General features: G+C 53.3%; 2 protein-coding genes across 10 annotated transcripts; one reads left to right on the forward strand and one right to left on the reverse strand.

Moving 5' to 3' along the window:
* The first annotated feature begins 1,856 nt into the window (after nt 1–1,856).
* Psmc3 (proteasome 26S subunit, ATPase 3) lies at nt 1,857–8,030 on the forward strand. 2 transcript variants are annotated; one of them, XM_027936523.2, is made up of 12 exons: nt 1,857–2,116; nt 2,352–2,435; nt 3,054–3,179; nt 3,591–3,695; nt 3,811–3,873; nt 4,121–4,258; nt 4,708–4,851; nt 4,953–5,101; nt 6,155–6,251; nt 6,470–6,615; nt 7,598–7,679; nt 7,853–8,030. In XM_027936523.2, exons 1-12 carry the CDS (start codon nt 2,042–2,044, stop codon nt 7,961–7,963), a joined length of 1,320 nt encoding a protein of 439 aa, XP_027792324.1. In that variant the 5' UTR covers nt 1,857–2,041; the 3' UTR covers nt 7,964–8,030. The 2 variants fall into 2 exon arrangements, with proteins under 2 accessions (XP_027792324.1, XP_027792325.1); XM_027936524.2 differs by having other exon boundaries at nt 2,063–2,132.
* A 2,173-nt stretch (nt 8,031–10,203) lies between these two features.
* On the reverse strand, nt 10,204–18,350 carry Slc39a13 (solute carrier family 39 member 13). Of its 8 annotated transcripts, none has more exons than XM_071616186.1 (10): nt 18,240–18,350; nt 16,616–16,854; nt 14,055–14,168; nt 13,636–13,757; nt 13,162–13,263; nt 12,966–13,055; nt 12,153–12,203; nt 11,782–11,914; nt 11,524–11,623; nt 10,204–11,417 (listed from the first exon to the last, which is right to left on the reverse strand). In XM_071616186.1, the coding sequence occupies exons 1-10, from the start codon at nt 18,302–18,304 to the stop codon at nt 11,342–11,344; spliced, it is 1,092 nt and encodes a 363-aa protein (XP_071472287.1). In that variant the 5' UTR covers nt 18,305–18,350; the 3' UTR covers nt 10,204–11,341. The 8 variants fall into 8 exon arrangements, with proteins under 8 accessions (XP_071472287.1, XP_071472286.1, XP_027792409.1 ...); XM_071616185.1 differs by having other exon boundaries at nt 11,782–11,910; nt 12,149–12,203; XM_027936608.2 differs by having other exon boundaries at nt 16,546–16,854; nt 18,240–18,327.
* Nucleotides 18,351–19,488: the final 1,138 nt, after the last annotated feature.

Genomic DNA, 19,488 nt, shown 5'->3' on the forward strand with positions numbered 1-19,488 from the left:
CCAGGCCAGGTGGCATATGCCTGTAATCCCAGCGGTTTGGGAAGCTTAGGCAGGAGGATCATGAGTTCAAAGCCAGCCTCAACAAAAGTGAGGCACTAAGCAACTGAGTGAGACCCCGTCTTTAAATAAAAGACAAAATAAGACTGGGGATGTGGCTCAGTGGTTGAGTGCTCCTGAGTTCAATCCTTGGTACCCCCAACCCCCACCACACACACACACACACACACACAAAAAAAAGATACATAAGAAACATGCACTCAGGGTTTTTTTTTTTTTTCTTTTTTATATCAACCAAATAATCACACAAGAGCCTAGTAATCAAATCAAAAAAAATCTAAATCTGGTTAAGTGTCCCAAGGGGAAGGAGTGGGGGAGAAAGAGCAAGACTTGACCTGGTCTTTGGGAGTCAAGGAGAGCTTTGGAGCTGACTTAAATAAGGCTCTGGTTTACAGTGGGCCTGTGGCTTTCTGGGAAGAGCAGATGTCAAGCCCAAGAAGCAGGAGGTGTTACTGGGGCCTGGGGGCTGGGGGTTCCCAGCACTGTGGGAGGGCCTGCGTGCAAGTTGCACTATAGCTGCCCAGGGGCCTGACCACAGGACTTCAGTGTCTGACCTAATAACAAGGGGAAGCATTCAAGAGGGGCCTTGGGGTGTTTGTGATTTGTTGAGAGTCGGGTACATGGTCAGATTTGGGTTTGGACTTATTATTCTAGGGAGAATAAATTAGAGGAGGTGGCTCTCACCCACACTTGATGCTGAGACAGAGCCTCCATGTACTTATCTAGAAGTGAGAGTCATGGAATCTATCCCTAAGGACAGGATTTTTGAGAGGATGGAATAACATACCGCTACCTCAGAGGCTTTGTCAGCCTAAATGAACGGCTATAAACGTTGATACCTAGAGAAATAAATTTCTGCCTTCAGCTGAATTCCAAGACACCTTTTCACCAATTTTATTGAGTGTGATGGTTTGATTTACAATATAAACTATGTGGCTTATGTGATTTTCATTTTAAGGGGGCTCCAGGGATCTCAAAGAAATAAGGAGAGATCCGCGTAGGAGACACAGGTACAACAAATCAGTGTTATATGATCCACAGACCTGCCCTGCTCACTGAGTTAATTAACCACGGATGAAGCAAAGGACGGATTAAAGCCCCGAGTTAGGTTTTTAACTGTACAGGCTAATTGTTAACTGAACTCTTCCCACGTGCACAATTCTATGCATTAACATTGGTAGTAGCAACTTCTCTTTAAAACTGGTTAATGAATCTGGCGTGGTGGTGGCTTGAGAGGCTGAGGCTGGAGGATCGCGAGTTCAAAGCCAGCCTCGGCAATTTAGCGAGTCTCTAAAACTCAGCAAGACCCTATATTTAAATAAAATACCAAAAAAGGGCTGGGGATGTTCCTCGGTGGTTAAATGCCGTGAGTTCATTCCCTGGTACCAAAAAAAAAAAAAGGAAAAAACAAAACTGGTTAACCTTTCTTTCCAGTAAACCTGGGTTTAAATAAATAGCTGTAGATATGAGTCCTAAGTGGTATGCCCTTTGCACACGGCTGGATATGTTGTTTACGGTTTGGAGAGCAGTGCCAGGGTACAAAACCTCCCCACCCCTAATCAGGCGAGATTCTGAGGAAGGAGACGCGGCTTCCAAACAAATGCCCTTTCAATTACCGACCAAATTAGAACTACATTTCCCACGGTCCCCAGCGGCACCAGCCTTTCCCCCGCCCCTTCCGGCTTTATACTAGGCCCCGCCCTCTGCGCTCGACGGCCAATAGCAACTCCAACCATGCCCCCGGCACAAAAAGGACGAGGGCGGGAACATTTCAGGAAGCTGGGGCGTGTTCTGTGGCCCGCGTTTGGTCTGTAGGGTCGGAGCAGCAGATTCGCTCCGGTGGCGTGGTTGGAGTTGACTCGACCAAGAGAAAGGATTTGCGGGAGACGTTCGCCATTAGTGACGAAAAGGCGTTAAAAGGGACGGTATTAATCTCCCGCTGCGGCTCCTGCCCATTCCCCTCTTCGGCCTTTTCCTCTAGGAAATGAATGTGCTGCCGCAACTTGAGAGTCCAGTGACTCGGCAGGAGAAGATGGCGACCGTGTGGGATGAGGCTGAGGTGGGTGCCTGGAGAGGTAGGGGTCGCGGAACTGGTGCCAGCGGGGACATGTCCTTGTCAGGAGGGGAGGAGGTGGCTGGGGGTCAGTCCTGATCCGAGGATGGGGCCGGGGCCGCTTGGAACGTGGCAGTGGTCCTGACTCCATCCTGGAATCAGGAGGCTTGGGGATCGCGGGATGCCCCCCGTGAGTAAAAGTAAATAAGTAAATAACGTCAGTTGTTTTTTCTTGAAACAGCAAGATGGAATTGGAGAGGAGGTGCTTAAGATGTCCACGGAAGAGATCATCCAGCGCACACGGCTTCTAGACAGCGAGATCAAGGTGGGCGCTGGGCCCCGGTGCGGCGAGTGGAGACCTCACAGGCAGGCCCTGGCCACTCTGTGCCCTTCTGCTCCTTCCTCGCCTCGCTGGAGGAGACATGGGGCCTGTGGCTTTCTCCTGGGACCAGGAAAAGAAAAAGAAAACTAAGCCTTAAAAAGGACAAGAGGAGGGACTGGGAGGTGGGGAACCAGGCCTGAGATGAGGAGTTATCAAACTGCCTTTTCCAATGAAGTCTTTATTCCTCTCAAAGATCGTCCTTTTAGTAAATCCCCATTTTACAGGTGGGGAAACTGAGGCTCAGAGAGATTGGGTTTTTTTTCTTCCTACCACCACTGTGGCAGCCCTTTCCAAGAGATAAAACTTAAAACCTATTTGCCAGTTTCAAAGGCCTGCTCTTTTCCCAATACTACATCAACCTCCCTGGGAGGTTTCCAAACTGACCTCTTGGCTTGACTTCTGTGGAATGTAAATATAGATAGGCTTAGCCTTCAGAAAGCCTTAGATTTGGGTGGAGAGATTCAGGAGGGTCCCCATGGGCAGCCTGGACCTCACCAACTCCAGGGCCTGGTGCAGGCTGAGCCAGGGCTGAACATTTGCTTCCATGCATCCTCAACCCAGATCATGAAGAGTGAAGTGTTACGGGTCACCCATGAACTTCAAGCCATGAAAGACAAGATCAAAGAAAACAGTGAGAAAATCAAAGTGAACAAGACCCTGCCATACCTAGTCTCCAATGTTATCGAGGTGTGTGTGTATGTGGAGGGGAAGAGGGGGTCAGTGGGCCATGGAGATAGCTGGGGGTGGGGCCAGGGATAGAATAGGTAGAAATTCTGAGGCCAAATTGCATGTTAGAACTGCATCCCCCAGTCTCCTTTTGTAGATTTGGTCCTACAAAGACCTTGTAAGTCTCAACGTGGCTCCTTTTTTATTGATTTTTCTTGCTGGAGTAGATGAGCTTTGTGCAGAGAAGTAGCACCTAAACTCAGATCTTACCAACCTTCTGGCTTATCAACCACCCTTTTGCTAAGCTCAGGGCTAGTTTGAGGAGTAAGGTAAGGGCCAGGCAACCCTGTGAGTGTTGGGAATTGTCTCAGCTTAGCTCTAGAAGCACTGGGCTCTGGGAAGTTCAAGGGGCTGAGATTTATCCCTTCTCAGCTGCTAGATGTTGATCCCAATGACCAAGAAGAGGATGGTGCCAATATCGACCTGGACTCTCAAAGGAAGGGAAAGTGTGCAGTGATCAAAACCTCCACACGACAGGTAAGGCTGGCTTAAAAATAGAAGAGCAGAGGATTGTGAGGTGTGGGTGTGGGACAGGACTTTGAGGCCTTATCAAGTACAGTAACAGAGACTGCACCTTTAATCTTTCCTATAGACATACTTCCTACCTGTGATTGGGTTGGTGGATGCTGAAAAGCTGAAGCCGGGAGACCTGGTGGTAAGGATTGCCTAAGCTCAAGCAAAGCTTTCCCAGAGTTTTTCCCACTAAGTAGCCCCTCCGCAATTCCAGGTCTCTGTTGCCTCTGAGTCTCAGTAGAGCAACCCTGAGAGTCTGAGATCCTGTCTGCTTGCTCTTTGATTCTGTGTTGCCCAGTCCTGTAACTCTCCTTTCACTGTACAGCCTGTCACCCAGCCCATTAGGTAGGCCTAGAGATATATCTGAATCTCCCATGCTGTGTCCTCAGGGTGTGAACAAAGACTCCTATCTGATCCTGGAGACTCTGCCTACAGAGTACGACTCACGGGTGAAGGCCATGGAGGTGGATGAGAGGCCCACAGAGCAATACAGTGACATCGGGGGCCTGGACAAGCAGATCCAGGAGGTGAGAGAGACACAGCAGCTGCCAGCAGCCTCACCAGCCTTTTGTGTTTCTCCGTCTTCTTGAAAGAATGCATCCCCTTACTGTACATCTCCTCTTTGCAGCTGCCTAGGGGTGGGGGTGGAGGGTACCATGTGATATGTTAGGAGGCCGAGGTCCAGAGAGATCAAGTGACTTAGCCAAGGCCCAGAAAGTTAGAGCTAGAGATAGGACTGGTACTCGGTCCCCTGTTCTTGGCTCAGGGTCTTTCTACCATATCCTGTGTTCTGAGAGAAGCCAGGGCCAGCCTTGGTGAGGATGAACTTTCTGTGCCTTCTAGTTATGGGGAAAGAGGGCAGTGTCCCTGAATTGCAATAGGAGGGGTAGAGATGGGGGTTGAAGTCATTTAAGGGTTGGGCTGTGTGGGATCCCTCAGGGCTTCACTCTCCTTACCCAGGACTTCTTCCTGGCAGCTGGTGGAAGCCATTGTCCTGCCGATGAACCACAAAGAGAAGTTTGAGAACTTGGGGATCCAACCTCCAAAGGGGGTGCTGATGTATGGGCCCCCAGGTACAGGGAAGACACTGCTGGCCCGGGCCTGTGCTGCACAGACCAAGGTGTGTTCTTTGGGAGGGATGAGGAGGTGGTGGGTAGGAGTCCACCCTCTCCCAAATGGGCTCAAGGCCTGACGACCCCCACCCCGCCACCTCCTCTTCAGGCCACCTTCCTCAAGCTAGCTGGCCCCCAGCTGGTACAGATGTTCATTGGAGATGGTGCTAAGCTAGTTCGGGATGCTTTTGCCCTGGCCAAGGAGAAGGCACCATCCATCATCTTTATTGATGAGCTGGATGCCATCGGCACCAAGCGGTAAGGGAGTACTGGGGGTTTCAAAGGGACTCTGTGGCAGACTTCAGCCTCCCAATTGCACTAAATTTCATCTCTTTCCCACTCTACCCCTTCCTCCCCTGGGACAGTAGCTACTCTTAATGTGGTTCTGATTTCTAAATTCTCAGCTAAATAACCTGTTTTCTCTTCATAACTGCCAGCATGTTCCTTTCAAAACAAATCTGGTTGTCTTTTGTTTGGTTTTGGCAGTACTTGGGGTTGAACTCAGGGCTTCATGCATGCTAGACAGACACTTTACCACTGAACCACAATCGTAGCCAGAAATGTTTCTTTACTCACATGCATCCATGGTGCCTCACACAGGTCTTATTTAAAACCCTTCCTGCGGGGCTGGGATTGTGGCTCAGCGGTAGAGCACTCACCTAGCACGGGCGGGGCCCAGGTTCGATCCTCAGCACCACATAAAAATAAAGGCATTGTGTTGTGTCCATCTACACCTAAAAAATAAATATTAAGAAAAAGCAAAACAAAAAAAAAACCCCTTCTTGGACCACCTCATTGCTCCTTGGCATTAAGTGTTGGACTGAACCATGGCCTTAAGTAAGGTCTCACATGTCCCTGCCTCCCTCTCTTCCTCCTTCACCCTCTTCCTCCCCCACCAGATCCAGACTCCCTCCTCAATTTTCAGCCCCACTTGTCTTTTCCTGTTTTCCACTTGGGGTTTGCTTAGCTAGTGTGTTTGCAGTCTCAGGGATGCTTCTTAGGGATGCCTGCCTGGAATCCCCAAGAGTCCGAGCCCAGGCCAGGCCCCTGCGTTTCTGAGCTCTAGCTTAGTGGGCAGTCACACGTTCCTCTGTGACAGCCCATGCCATGGCTGTTTTTTGCTCACTGTTTATCTTCAGCCTGGCATCTGATCCCAGGAGTCTCTCCAGGCTCTGAATGTGTAGTCAACAATTAGCGACTCCTTTTATGTTAGTCTCTAGGCAGGTTTGGTTAGGGTTCTTGTGGGTAGAGAGGGGAGGGCTCTGCCCAACCTGTGGCCTCACGAGTGTCTTGGCCTCCTGTGTACCCCAGCTTTGACAGTGAGAAAGCCGGGGACCGGGAGGTGCAGAGGACCATGCTGGAGCTTCTGAACCAGCTGGATGGCTTCCAGCCCAATACCCAAGTAAAGGTGAGTGTTTTCATTCTTTCCCAGTGAAGAAAATGAGGTTCAGAGGTAAGTGGCACCTTCTGAGGTCACCCAGCTAATTAATGGTTGAGCTAGAATTCAAATTCTGATCTGCCTGTGCCTTTAAGGTGCCCTGCTTACACACACTCTGGGCTGCCCTTTACCTTTTATGACTGTGCTTGTGCCCATCAGTTCAAGTTGCTGCTTCTCCCTTTCCTCAGGTAATTGCAGCCACTAATAGAGTAGACATCCTGGACCCTGCCCTGCTCCGTTCAGGTCGCCTGGACCGCAAGATCGAGTTCCCTATGCCTAATGAGGAGGCCAGGGCCAGAATCATGCAGATTCATTCCCGGAAGATGAACGTCAGGTGAGCAGAGCTGTGAATGGGCAGCAGCAGAGCATCTCTGACTGTCCATTCTCCTCACAGCTGCCTGTGCTGAGCTTCTCCAGCCTTCATGACCACCACTGCCTCCTGCAGTCACATGCCAGCTGCCTGAGGTCCAGGCCCTGATTCTGGTTGCTCTGTTCCTAGAATCATCTGCACCTTGCCCTCTCCTGCCCAGGGCATGCTGCAGATGCTTTTTCTTGGCCTCCACAGCCCCACAGATGAGCACAGCTCAGCCAGGTCCCAGGGAATCTAGGCAGGGGCCAGATAACCTTTGTTTACTATTGTAAGTCCTTCGGCAGGTGGCAAGACCTCTCTCTTTTTTTTTTTTTTGGTCTGGTTTTGGTACTGAACTCAGGAACACGTGGCCCTTGAGTCACATCCCCAGGCTTATTTTATATTTTATTTAGAGACAGGGTCTCAACTGAGTTGCTTAGCACCTGGCTTTTGCTGAGGCTGGCTTTGAACTCACAATCGTCCTGCCTTAGCCTTTTGAGCTGCTGGGATTACAGGCATATACCACTGGGCCTGTATGTGTCTGTTTTCTAATTTGGGCCTTGTGGATAGTAACCCTAACTTCATGGCTTTGTGGGAACGATTAGATGTGACAGTGTCAAGTATAATGTGTGGCACATAAGGACGGTGGTGCTAGCACAGTGCTGGCCGATGCAGGGCTGGCTCTGTGGGGGAATGTAAGGCCGTCTTTTGTCTCCACCCACCTCCTGTACCCCTCCCTCAAGCCGAGTTGGTCCCTAGAAAGCTAGAGCACCAGAGGTCCTAGAAATAACCTGGTTTGACTTGCTCCAATCCCCTACCTGTCTTGTACTGAGAGGAAAAGAAGGCATTTGCTGTCAGGGATTTGCTGTCACAGGGCCAGTTGACTTTACTGCTGGGTGGCATGGTGAGACATCTGCTGTCTCCTGTCCCCTCGTGAGTAACTGAGCTCTGTGGTGTCTCTCCTCAGTCCTGATGTGAACTACGAGGAGCTGGCCCGCTGCACTGATGACTTCAATGGCGCCCAGTGCAAGGCTGTGTGTGTGGAAGCGGTAAGTGGTGGAGGGGTGAGAGGATGTCTTCAAACCTTCTTGTCCCTTCACTAGACAGGATGGGGTGTTTGGCTGGTGGAGACTGCTGGGGGAAGGGGCTGAGAAGGCCCACGCCTCTGGGAGCAGGGCTAAGGATGTGGGGAGGCACCTTAGTCCATCTGTCTTGGCTGCAGGGCATGATCGCGCTGCGCAGGGGTGCCACCGAGCTCACCCATGAGGACTACATGGAGGGCATCCTGGAGGTTCAGGCCAAGAAGAAAGCCAACCTGCAGTACTATGCCTAGGGGCCCCAGGCCCAACCCTAGTGCTGCTGGTTAAGAGTTTGTAATAAAAGATGGTTTGGCTCACTGCCGCCTGTCTCACCTTCCCTGGGCTCTGGGTAGAAGATATAGGACATACACAGGAGGCCCTTTCCCCACGGGCTGCAGCCTGGGAATCTCTGAGACAACCGAGGGCCCCCAGCCCTTCATCAGGGTGAACCCCTGGTGCTCTGCATGGCGCCGCAGCTGCTCCCTAGTCTTCTGCCTCTCTCATCTCAGGTCCCAGCACAGCCCTCTTGGTGTGCCCTGCCCTTCCTCTCTGAGCTCTTACAGACTGTGGCCCTCCAATTCCACAGGGCAGGGCCTAAACAGAAGCCAGCCTTTCCCTTTTCCTACATTTCTGGTGCTCTGGCCCTAGTCCTTATTGCTGTCCGTATAAAGCCAGGTTTGGGGTCTTGGGTCCCTGAGACTTCCCCCTTGTTTGCTGGCTCGTGTGCCTCCTGTTTCTCTACAGGCCCCTCCTGATTTTTCCACAGGTCCAGTAGCTCTTTCAACCCATTTCTTCTGACTGAAAAATGAGCCTTAAGCAATATCCACTCTGGGAGCCTTCCTAAGCCTAAGATTCCATCAGACTGTCCTCTCCTGCCTCCATCTGCCCCACACCTTTCCGTCTGCTTAGGATCTTGCTGGGCCTGTCCGACTGACTATAAGCAGCTTCCCAGCTTCCCACCTCTCACTGAGCGAGTACGGTGGCTCCGTGGAGGGCGTCCTGGAGGTGCAGGTGTGATCACTTGAACGCTTGCCCTGGGATGTGTGCTTCATGGGCCTTAATGCATGTAGTATCTCATCATCAGATAACCACCAATAGGGCACCCCCACTTTATAGATGCAAACGAAGCGCCCCTGCCTGCCCCCTTTTCTCTTCTTTCTTTCCCCATGTGACCACAGCAAGCTATTGTCTAACTTCCCAGACAGCCATCTCCTTTCCAGCTCTTTTTACCCTCTTGTGTCATCCTCCCCAAGTGTCTGAGTCACCTGGGTGTCACCCTCTGCTTGGCCTTCCTGCTGACTTCCTGTCCCCACTGCTCCAGTGGCCCAGCAGCCCAGCCTCTGAAGTGATTTTGTCTTCTGCCTTGACTTGGCTGTTCCCACTCCTTCATACCCTGTTTCCCTTCTAACTAGACAGGATTCACCCTTGGCCATGACACCGATTGAGCCCGCAGGCACTATCCTCATCCATTCTTGGTTTCTTCATCTATAAAATGGAGTCCCTTCCTATGCCTCTCTCAGTGGACTGAGATGACCACATGTATCTGTCTGCTACCTCGCAGGGCTCAATACCACAGCTTGTAGCCAGGGGCACCTGCTGAGCTATGGGTGGGGCCGGAGAGGCAGCTGTGGGTCTATTCCTTGGATCCTTCAGGCCTGGACTAACTATAGTTAGGTCCTTGAGACAGTTTTCTTATTGGAGAAGAACAACCAGGTAGAGCAGATATTAAGTCCCTTTTAAATGTTTTGCTGATAGAAATTCTAAGCCCTGCATTCCCAGGTAAGCAGATGCTGACTTGGGTTCCCACTCATCTGCACCAGGCTCCGGCCACCGCACTGATTCTGGCCAGCAGGCTGCTGTAGGCTGTGCTATTGGGCTTGGAGAGGAAAGAGGTGGACAGGACTCCTTCCCCCTTCTGCAGTCAGCTGGTGGCACCATGGGGAAGCCCTCTGTGCCTGACTTGTTCTTATACTCAGCTCATTCAGAGGAAGGGATGGTTCCAGTAAGGATCCTCTCTTCTCTTTTTCTCTTCGAAATGAACAATAATTTCAAGTGGGTCAAACTTGGAAATGATTTTGTGGAGTTCCTTCCTTGATTAAATTGTTAAAGAGTGCGGAGGCAGACAGTGAAAAAAATCCTTGCCTTACAGGCCCATAAAATAAAAACAAAAACAGGGCTGGGGTTGGGCTCAGCGGCAGAGCGCTCACCTTGAGGCTCTGGGTTCAATCTTCAACACCACATAAAAATGAATAAATAAAGGTATTATATCTAACTATAACTAAAAATAAATATTAAATAAATAAATAAAGAGAACATACTTGAGGGCATTGAGGGGCTAAAGAGGCCCAGGGCCAAACTTGTGTCAATGCTCAGCTGTCATTGGGTTAGAAGCCTAACAACAAAACTGAAGAAAATAGGAGCACCATGAGGGTAACAGACAAGGACATGGCTACAGCCTTAGCAGAAACCCCGGTGTGCAGAACAGAGGCGGCCCTTCTGTGGAGAATATTTATTCATATCTATAGAACAGGTATTTACAGATACAGATGGTACCACAGCACCATGGCTGTAGGACCATGAGAGACCCTCTCCACAGCCACTTCTCTAAATATCCACAGTCTAGCGGCAGGATTGGATCCTGGCTGTGGAGTGGGCCAGCTGAGTACCTGGGCGCCAGCCAAGGGAAATAGCTGGGGATTATGGCTTCAGCATTCTCCCAGAGCACATTCCTGAGCGCTGACAATGTGGAGCCTTTGCCACGCCCACCTTACCTCCATGGGCAGAAGGGGCCAAGCAGGGAAGGGCAGCCTGGCTCGTTCCTCCCGCCCCAGGCATGTCTGTCAGAGCCTGTGTTGGCAGGAGCATCCCTGAGCTGGACTGGGAGGCCTCTGGCCAGTTGGGGCTGCTTGCTGCCCTGCAGGCTGCTGTTTGGCAGCTAGAGGTGGCAAGAGCTGCCAGCACTGCCAGGGAGCATTCACCGGGGGAACAGGAGCTAGTCTGGGCAGGCGGCCCTGAAGGAAAGGTCCTCCAGCTCCCTGCTCAGTGCTTGGAGGGGTAGGACCATCAGTGCTGAGTGGGGTTGGGGGCTACAGGAGAACCTGCCTCCCCTTTCTTTGGCTGTCGAGGTGGCAAAGGCAAGGCCAGGAAAATGGACACAGCAGAGAGAAGCTACTCCAGCTTAGGCCCCTAGGCTTCTTGGGGCTGGGGTGCACAAGCACAGGGTTGCCCCCTCAAGCCAGAGGCCCAGGAGGCCCCAGCAGAGGCAGTATAGCTTTGGGGTTCCTTGCAGCCTGGGATCCTTGGGCTGCTCTCACTCCTTTTGGGGTCCTGGCAGGGCAAGGCCTCTGCTATTCCTCACTGTTCACTCCAGCTGGTGCAAGACGACAGGGTGGTAGGGAGAGGAGGCTGCAGCAGGGCTGGGGCAGGTGCAATGCTGGGCCCTGGGCCCTGCACACGGAGATCACAGTGTCGGTCTCACGCACACACCTCTGACCACATGTGCACACCACATGCACCCTCCTGTCTGGTCAGAGGCTGGTTCTCTCAAGCACTCGCCTTCTCTGTTTCACACACAAGGTCACAGAGTGAATCCGAGTCTCTTATTGCTGTATGGGGTAGGGCACCAGCAGAGGTTACTCGACGCAGAGTGAGAGCAGCGCCATCACCGTGATGCCAGAGCATAGCAGGAGCACCTGCTGCAGGGAGCGCCTGTGGGGAGAGCAGCTGGCTCGTGGGCAGCACAGAGCGGGCAGCAGAGGCCAGAAGCCCCCCCACCCTGCAGCCCCACTGTGACTGCCAACAGTGGGTCACTCACCAAGGGTCATCTTCCTCCAAGAGATCAGGCAACACGTTCACCAAGGCGATATAGAGAAAGCCACCAGAGGTAAAGGGCAGGATCCAGGCTACCGTTTCCTCTGCAGGCGAAGAAGATGCCTGACTGCTGAGCCCAGGGGACTCATCTCCCATCCCTCCCACGGGCTGTGGAGGGAAGATGAGAGAGACCCCAGCCCCACGCCTGCAAACCCATGGCTGGCCCTCCTCTGTTAACCACTACCACCCACCAAGCCCGTACCTACTCCCTTGGGGGACTGTGTACAGATGGCAAAGCAGGCGCCCAGAAGGCCCCCCAGTGCTGTTGAGAGCTGCAGCTTGGCTGCGCTCCATCGGTCAAAGCCGGCCCGGAGCAAGATGGCAAAGTCGCCTACCTGGGGGGAGGAGCAGATGTTTGCCATGGGCCTCAGCCGGGCCAGATCACCTGAGTGCCTCAGGTTCGGACATGCACACCCAGTCCCCTGCTCCCAGGGCAAATCCTTAGGAGGCTGCAGTCTCCAGCCTACCACTGCAGGGCAGGCCCACCCCAAAGCCTTTCCCAAGCTCCAAGCCCCTGCTGAGCATGGGAACCCTTCAGGCTTAGGCCCTTGAGGTAACCCTCTGGGCACTCACCTCGTGGGGGATCTCATGCAAGAGGATGGCCATGGTGGTCAGGAGCCCGATCTGCAGGGAGGGGAGGGTCTGCAGGGTCTGTGCTGAGGGTCTTGGTACCCCTCATGCCCACCCACTTTACGAATATTTGCTCTAGTCTGGGCAAATGCTACTGGAAAGACAGCAGTGACTAAAAGCAACAAGGAGTCTGCCTCTTGAAGCTAATGGTCTAGGGGGAGAGACAAGGACTGCATACATGACACCTGTGTGGCCCCTTCCAGAGCAGCTCTGTGAGGGAGAGTGTGGACCAGGTGCTATGGGGCTGGGAGGACAGGGACCAAAGTGGACTGAGGAGCTGACAGCAAAGACCTCTTTGAGGAAGTACATCTAAGCCAAGGCCCTAAAGATGAGGAGTCAGCTAAGAGGGAGGAAGAACATTTCAGGCAGAGAGCAGAGTGTGAAGTGGGAAAGAGTTAGGCCAGTTCAAGAGTAGGCAGATGAGCACTGAGGCCAGATCACACAGGGAGGAAGTAAAGGAAGAAGCACCTAGAAGCAGGCAGTGGCCAAGCCTAGCAGCTTGATAGAGGCACCCCAACAAGGAGTGTGGGCAACAAGAACACAGTAGGGGCTCATGAGTGAAGGCGCTGGGAGATGAGGAGGCGGCCATGGCAACATCCAAGAGAGCCACAGTGAAATCGGAGGCTTAGATGAAGGTACTGATAATGGAAAACGCAAGGAGACAGACCTGGCATATTTTGGAAGTGGAACCACACTGCTACCATCATCCCCCTCAAGCCAGAAATGCATGAGACCTGCTGCCAAGCCTCAACTCACCTTCTTGCTCACAAGGAAGCTGGCAGCCACGGCCAGCCCGTGAGTGAAGTTGTCTATGGTGTTGGCCAGCAGGTTGAGATAGCCACTGACCTGGGTAAGGGGAGAGAAAGCTGGGCTGAGCCAGGCAGGAGGGCTGAGCTGGGCTGGCCACTCAGCTTTGTGGCTGTAGGAAGGGGGCCCGGAGTGGGCCACTCACTTTGAGGTTCCGGACCACGGCTCTCAGGCCGGGCTCTGCAGCCGGCTGGGCCAGACAGTGGCCTCCATTGAGCGCGGCAGCAGTGGGGTCTTTGCTGGGGGCCTACAGCCAGGAGGAGAAAGAGGTGATATTAGATGCCCCCCACTCAGGGCAGACAGAGGGAGAGTGAGATGGAGAAGAGACAGGGAATAACTCTTATCTGGCTAGGCTTCTCGGCCATTTGATCCGCTAGGTGCCCCAAACTCAGCCAACCCTCACTCCCACCCGCCTGTCACTATCAGCACAAGCCAGGGCAGGGGTTGATGCTGGCACTCCCCAGATCTTCCCAAGGTTGGTCCAGCCTCCCTCCCCAGATCTTCCCAAAGAGGGCCAGGAGACCACTAGTTTGAAGGACTTAACTCAGAGTTTGATCCAGGCCCTGAGCACCACCCCAGAACAGGCTGGCATATCCAGGCCCTGGGATTCAGGGCTCACCTGGTTGGCCCCCTCCTTCTTGCTGTCCAGGAACATCTTCTCCAATGCGAGGAAGGTCAGGAAGCCAGCGATGACCCATAGTCCTAGTTGCTGTTGCTGCTGCAGGCTCTGGCCCTCACCACCTGCCGGGGGAGCACAGGCCATGCCAAGGCCAGCACCATCAGAGGGGATCATTTGGAATGGGGCCTAGTCTGGGACAGTGACAGGGTCCGAAGACTAACTGGCCAGGCAGCTGGTCTCAGGACTCCCATAGATGCCAGGGTACCGGGACCAGGGCAATGACCTTCCCTCTTGGGCAAGTTCCTCGCCAAATCCCTCTCCCAGTCACTCTGACAGCAGGCAGGGCCTAGACCAACACTGGGCATTGGCACCAGCTCCCTGCTCCTGCCCTCTTGCCCCCAGCCTGCGGCCTCACTCACCAGGGCTGGAGCTGCATGTGTAGGCCCATGCCTCGGGCAGCAGGTGCAGAAACACGTTGCCTAAGAGTCCCCCCAGGGCAAAACTGAGCAGTTGCTTCAGGCGCCGGGCCCCAGCTACAAGACAGAGACAGGGGGTTCTGAGGCCGAGCCACTGACCTGATCTCTGTTTGCTCAACTCACTGGGCTTTCTGTTGTCTTGGCCAGACTGCAAGCTTCAGGAAGGCTGGCTATGGGCTGCTGTTCTGGCAGGCACAGCAAAAGGCTGGGTGCTCAGCAGAGACATACTTCGATCTGCTGGCCTACTATGAGTCAATAGTGCATCATGGTTGCAAGGCTGGGCTTTGGAGCCTGATAGGTCCCAGCTCCCCAACCTAACACCAGGTGTCCTTCAGAGAACTTCTGAGACTCAGTTTCCCTGTCTGTAAATTGAATCTTGTGGTAATTAAAATGACAAATGCTTATTAAGTGGAAATTTCTTCCGTGCTGACACTCTCATAAGAGTTGCAGATTTGGGAACTTTTGCAGACTTGCAGCATCCAGATTTGGAAGGGCCCTACAGGAACCACATTCAAGTCCTTGGTTTGATAGAGCAACTGAGGCCTAGAGGACAGAGGCAGCTGGATAGTGGGGTGGCATCCCCAGGAAAGCTGCTATTCTAAGCTGTGCAACCTTGGGCTGGTCAGAGAACCTCTCTGTGCCTGTGAGATGGAACTCATAATCCAAGTGCTCCCTATGTTGACCTTGGATGAGCTGATACATGGGCATGATAGGGCCCCACAAGGATTCTGTTCACAGGTGTAGTGCCAACCCCCAGCCCAGAACCTGGCACAGAGTTCTGGAACCATCTGGTAAATAAACTGTTCCTGAGCTTAGCAGGCAGCACAAACCTAATGGGTGCTCTTTTCTTACAGTCTCCTAGGCCCCAGTCCTGCCCTAAGAGGTCACTCTTGGGGTGCTTTTTTGTTTTGTTTTGTTTGGTGTCACTGGGGCTTGAATCCAAGGACACTCTACCACTGAGCTACATCCTAGTTCTTTTTTGATTTTTTAATTATTGCCAAGGCTGGCCTTGAATTTGTGATCCTCCTGCCTCAGCCTTCTCAGTAGCTGGGATTACAAGTGTGTGTCACTGCACCCAGCTAGGTCACACTTTTGGGCTGGGAAATAGGCACCTGCATTTTTTTTTTTTTAGAGAGAGAGGAGGAGAGAGAGAATTTTAATATTTATTTTTTTATTTTTTAGTTTTCGGTGGACACAACATCTTTGTTTGTATGTGGTGCTGAAGATCGAACTCGGGCCGCACGCATGCCAGGCAAGTGTGCTACCGCTTGAGCCACATCCCCAGCCCATCACCTGCATTTTTAGTAGCTTCCCATATAATCTTTTAATTTTTTTTTAATAGGGGATTGAACCCAGGGCCTTTGTGCATGGTAGGCAAATGTTCTATTACTACCACTGAGCTACATCCCCAGTCCTTTTTATCTTTTATTTTTATTTATTTATTTTAGTTTTAGATGGACAGAATACTTTTATTTTATTTATTTATATGTGGTGCTGAGGATCGAACCCAGGGTCTCTTGCATGCTAGGCAAGCGCTGTACCACTGAGCCACAACGCCAGCCCATTATCTTTTATTTTGAGTCAGGGTCTCATTAAGTTGCTCAGGCTGATCCTCCTGTTTCAGCCTCCCAATTAACATGACAAGGCCTGTGCCATGTAACCTTTTAATTTTTTAATTATAACATGTTATCTGTGAACAGGCAGGCAGTGCATCTGGAACAAAAGTGTAGTTTAGTGAAAGCCCCCCATCCACGCCTGGCCTCATCTCCCAGGTCCCTTCCTGGAGGCAGGCCCTGCATTAGCCTCCTGCATATTCCTGGGAAAGGCAGTTCCTGGCCTAGAACTCTTCCACACCATGAGCTGAGACTGAAGGGAGAGGTGACGCTTCTCTCACCACTGCATCCCAAGGTTCAGCATGAATCATGTGAACACCCAGCCCTTTCCCCACACCAGCCAATCTGAGTGCTCTATGTGTGACAGTTCATTTACTCTTCATGGTAGAAACAAATACTATTATCCTCATTTTGGGGAAGTTGCTGGAGATCAAACTCGACTACTGAGCCACATCTCCAGCCCCATTACCCCCATTTTTAAGATTGGAAGACTGAGGCAGGCGGAAGTGAAGTAAATTGCCCTGTACTATTTAGCTGGTAAGTGGCAGAGCCAGGACTTAAGCCCAGGTAGCCTGGCAGCCATATTTCCAACCACTGTTCACACTGAGTCTAGTAAATGTTTGCTGACTGAAATAATAAACAGATGCCTGGATGAATGAACAAATGAACACAGCACCCTGTGCCCAGAGGACTGAGGTGACCCTGCCCTCCATCTCAGTCACACTGTGACCTAGTACCTGAGACCAGGGGTCTTCCAAGAAGAGCAGCAGCACATTTCCCACCTGCTGGCTGCCCACTGGTGCCCCTGGGGGGTCACCCACCTTCTGAGCGAAGCATGGTCCCCATCTCCAGGGGAATAACAAGCAATGGGAAGACCCCACTGAGTCCCACCATGAGTGAGCCCAGGAGGGAGCAGATCCAGGTGTCTAGCCTCTCTGTGCTCAACAGGGTCCCCCAGGACTCGCTTTCGTTGTTGTCCAGGCGACAGGCTGCTGCAGCTCCCCAGCTCCGGGGGGCTGGCTGGGACCCCCCAGCCCTTCCCAGGAGCTCTAGGGCAAGGGCAGTGAGGAAGAGGAGCCTTTGGCCCTCCATGCCACAGCCAGAGTAGGGACATCCAAGCATGCCGCGTGCTGAAAAATACAAAGCCATTTACATGAGTTGCCACCTGCTTAGGAAACGTGGCATCTCCCTCCTCCTGTCCCCTTAATGGCCATGGCATCCACCTTCTTGCTGGCTCTACCAAAGGCATTGGAGGATCCCTTTGGTCAGAGCAAAGGGGCTCTCTCTTCCATACTTCCTCTCCTAAGGACCACACATTTTTTCCTTCTGAGCTGATTCCAAACTGTGTGTCAGCACGTCCGCCTGAGGCTAAACTTTCCCTAATGACTGGGTGAGGTGCTGGCTGGGCTCCCTTCAGCCACCGGCAGGCCCAGCCCAGCCGGGTGTCTCTGGCTGCCAGGAGAGGCTTTGCAGTCAGGATGCGCGTTGGTGAGGACACTCCAGGAACTGAGGCCAGCACTGTCTAGGTTGATGGGATGGCACTGGGAGCTCAGGTAGAGGATCAGAGCAAAGGAGCTAGAGAAAACCAACACAGCCTCTTCCTAGGAAATGAACCCAGTGTTCCTGGGGCACAGAGACAGACAGGAGGTGGGACTAAAGGATGCTTTAGTCAGGAGATGCACAGATGAGGGGCACTGGCTGTGGAGACTGGTTAACTTGGTGCTCTGCACTTTCAGCTGTCTGACTATGGGCAATTCTTGAAGCCCCCTCTGAGCCTCAGCGTCCTCATTCATGGGATGGAGCTAGATCCTGCCTCCCTCACAGAATTGTGAAGACCAGACCACCTTGATAATTCAGGTGGATTCCTGGCAGGAGGCAGCACAGGGGCCCTCCTTATACTGGGGGAGGAATGTGCCCTGCTGGAGGATCACAGGATGGGGATGTGAGTCAACCAATGGAAAAGTTAAATCTGGAAACTCAGGCATGAGGTTTAATGTGGTCTGCCCTGCCTCATGCTGGCTGTGACCTTGGGTTGCCTCAGTTTCCTCATCAGCTGATGGAAGTGGGAGGGAGATAAAGCAGCTACTTCTGGATGGTGGGAAAGATGCCCACCTGGGATCTCCTGGCCTTAACTAACCTAGACCTCCGTGGCAGCAGCTGTGCTCCACTGGGACCAAGACAGGACTGGCCCAGGCCAAGTCCTTGGCAGGTCATATAGAAGGGCAAGGACCACAGGTTGGGAGAGTGGCAGGGGCTCCAGGGAGAGTTCATCAGAGAAGAGAGGGGGTCAAGAGAGCCAGAGTGGGTGGTGGCGGAGACAGCGCCCAGGAGGGCAGCGAGGGAGAGATGGGGGCCAAGTGTGGGACGACAGGGAACAAGAGTCCAAGACGGGCAAGTTCAACTCCCAGGTTCTGGAAGAGGGGCCCATGTTTGACCGGGACCAGAGGGACGGGTCAGGGGATCAGCCGGGTCCTTCCCGCCCGGACGGAGCCCTGAGGGTCCGGAGGTCACTCACCGTGCGGCGGCGGCGGTGGCGGCGGCGGCGGCGGCAGCTGCGGCGTTCCGGGCGGGCCCGGCCATCCAGCTGCGATGCCGTGCCCCGCCCCGGCTCTGCCCCGCCCGACCCCGCCGCCCGGCCCCCGGCCCGGAGCCGCCCCCGGCGCGCGGCCACGTCACACGAGGCCGTCCGGAACCCTATGCGCCGCGCTTTGCGGGGCCAGAGGGAGTAGCGGCTGGGGGCGCTTCCGCCTCGTGGCCATGGGGGACCGGCGCGGACAGTGCACTTCCGTTAGGGCCGGGCGACGGGGCGGCAGGGAGGGCCGGGCGGAAGTGGGAGCTCCTCGGTACCGCGACGAGCCAAGTTGGGCAGGGGCGAGGGTGGCGGCCCCGCGGGGACCGCGATCGAGTGGCGGCTGGGCTTGCCTGCGGGGCCGCCGCTTCCTCTCCAGTGATGCAGTCCCGCCCGTGGCCGCACGGGGGCGCACCCGACTGCCAGATCGCGCTGCCCGGACCGGGCCTGGGGCGGGGATGGGAGGATGGTGGATGGCTGTGGCTCTCCTGCTCTGAGTCATCCGAGCCTGGCTCCTCCATGAACAAGGGAAAGGGGAAGTGCCTGCCGCAGGGAGGGGCCTGGCCCCGGGAACCTCAGAAGAGGGAATTTTATTCTTACTCATCGAATTATTTTTATGCTTTGGTTTTTCACTGGGAACCTCAGGCCACTGTCTCCAGGACTTGTAACCCTTTGGGGTCCAATGCATAGTGGCTTCTCAGAAGTCCAAACCCACTGGGCAGGGACTCTGCTCCCTTCACCTAGCAGCCGCTAGACCTGAACTCTGAAGTCTTGTATAGCAATTATTATAGTAATTATTACAGCAATTATTACAGTAACTAAGATTTACTGAACATCTATTCCGTGCCATTCTCTCTGCACTGTCTCACCCAATTCTCATTGGATCCTCGAGGTGGGTACTGTTAGCTTAAGGTAACACAGTGGCACTGATGGCAGAGCCAGAATTGAAACTTGGGTGTCCGTCAACCCAGAGCATGTAATAGCACGTCTAACTTCTCAGCCTGAACAACAGTGCGAGTGTGGTCTGGCTGTTCCACTTTGCATCTTTCTCTGGGCATAAGAGAAAGCATGGGAGAGTATTCAGGAAGGGGAGTGTGGGTACTGCATTTTGGCAGAGATTGTGACAAAGTTGGGATCTCTTGAGTCTCAACCTCATTAGCCTCCCATGGGATCTCTCAGCCTCCCTATTTGTTAT

This window comes from Marmota flaviventris, chromosome 9 (assembly GCF_047511675.1).
Source record: "Marmota flaviventris isolate mMarFla1 chromosome 9, mMarFla1.hap1, whole genome shotgun sequence".
Taxonomy (NCBI): domain Eukaryota; kingdom Metazoa; phylum Chordata; class Mammalia; order Rodentia; family Sciuridae; genus Marmota; species Marmota flaviventris.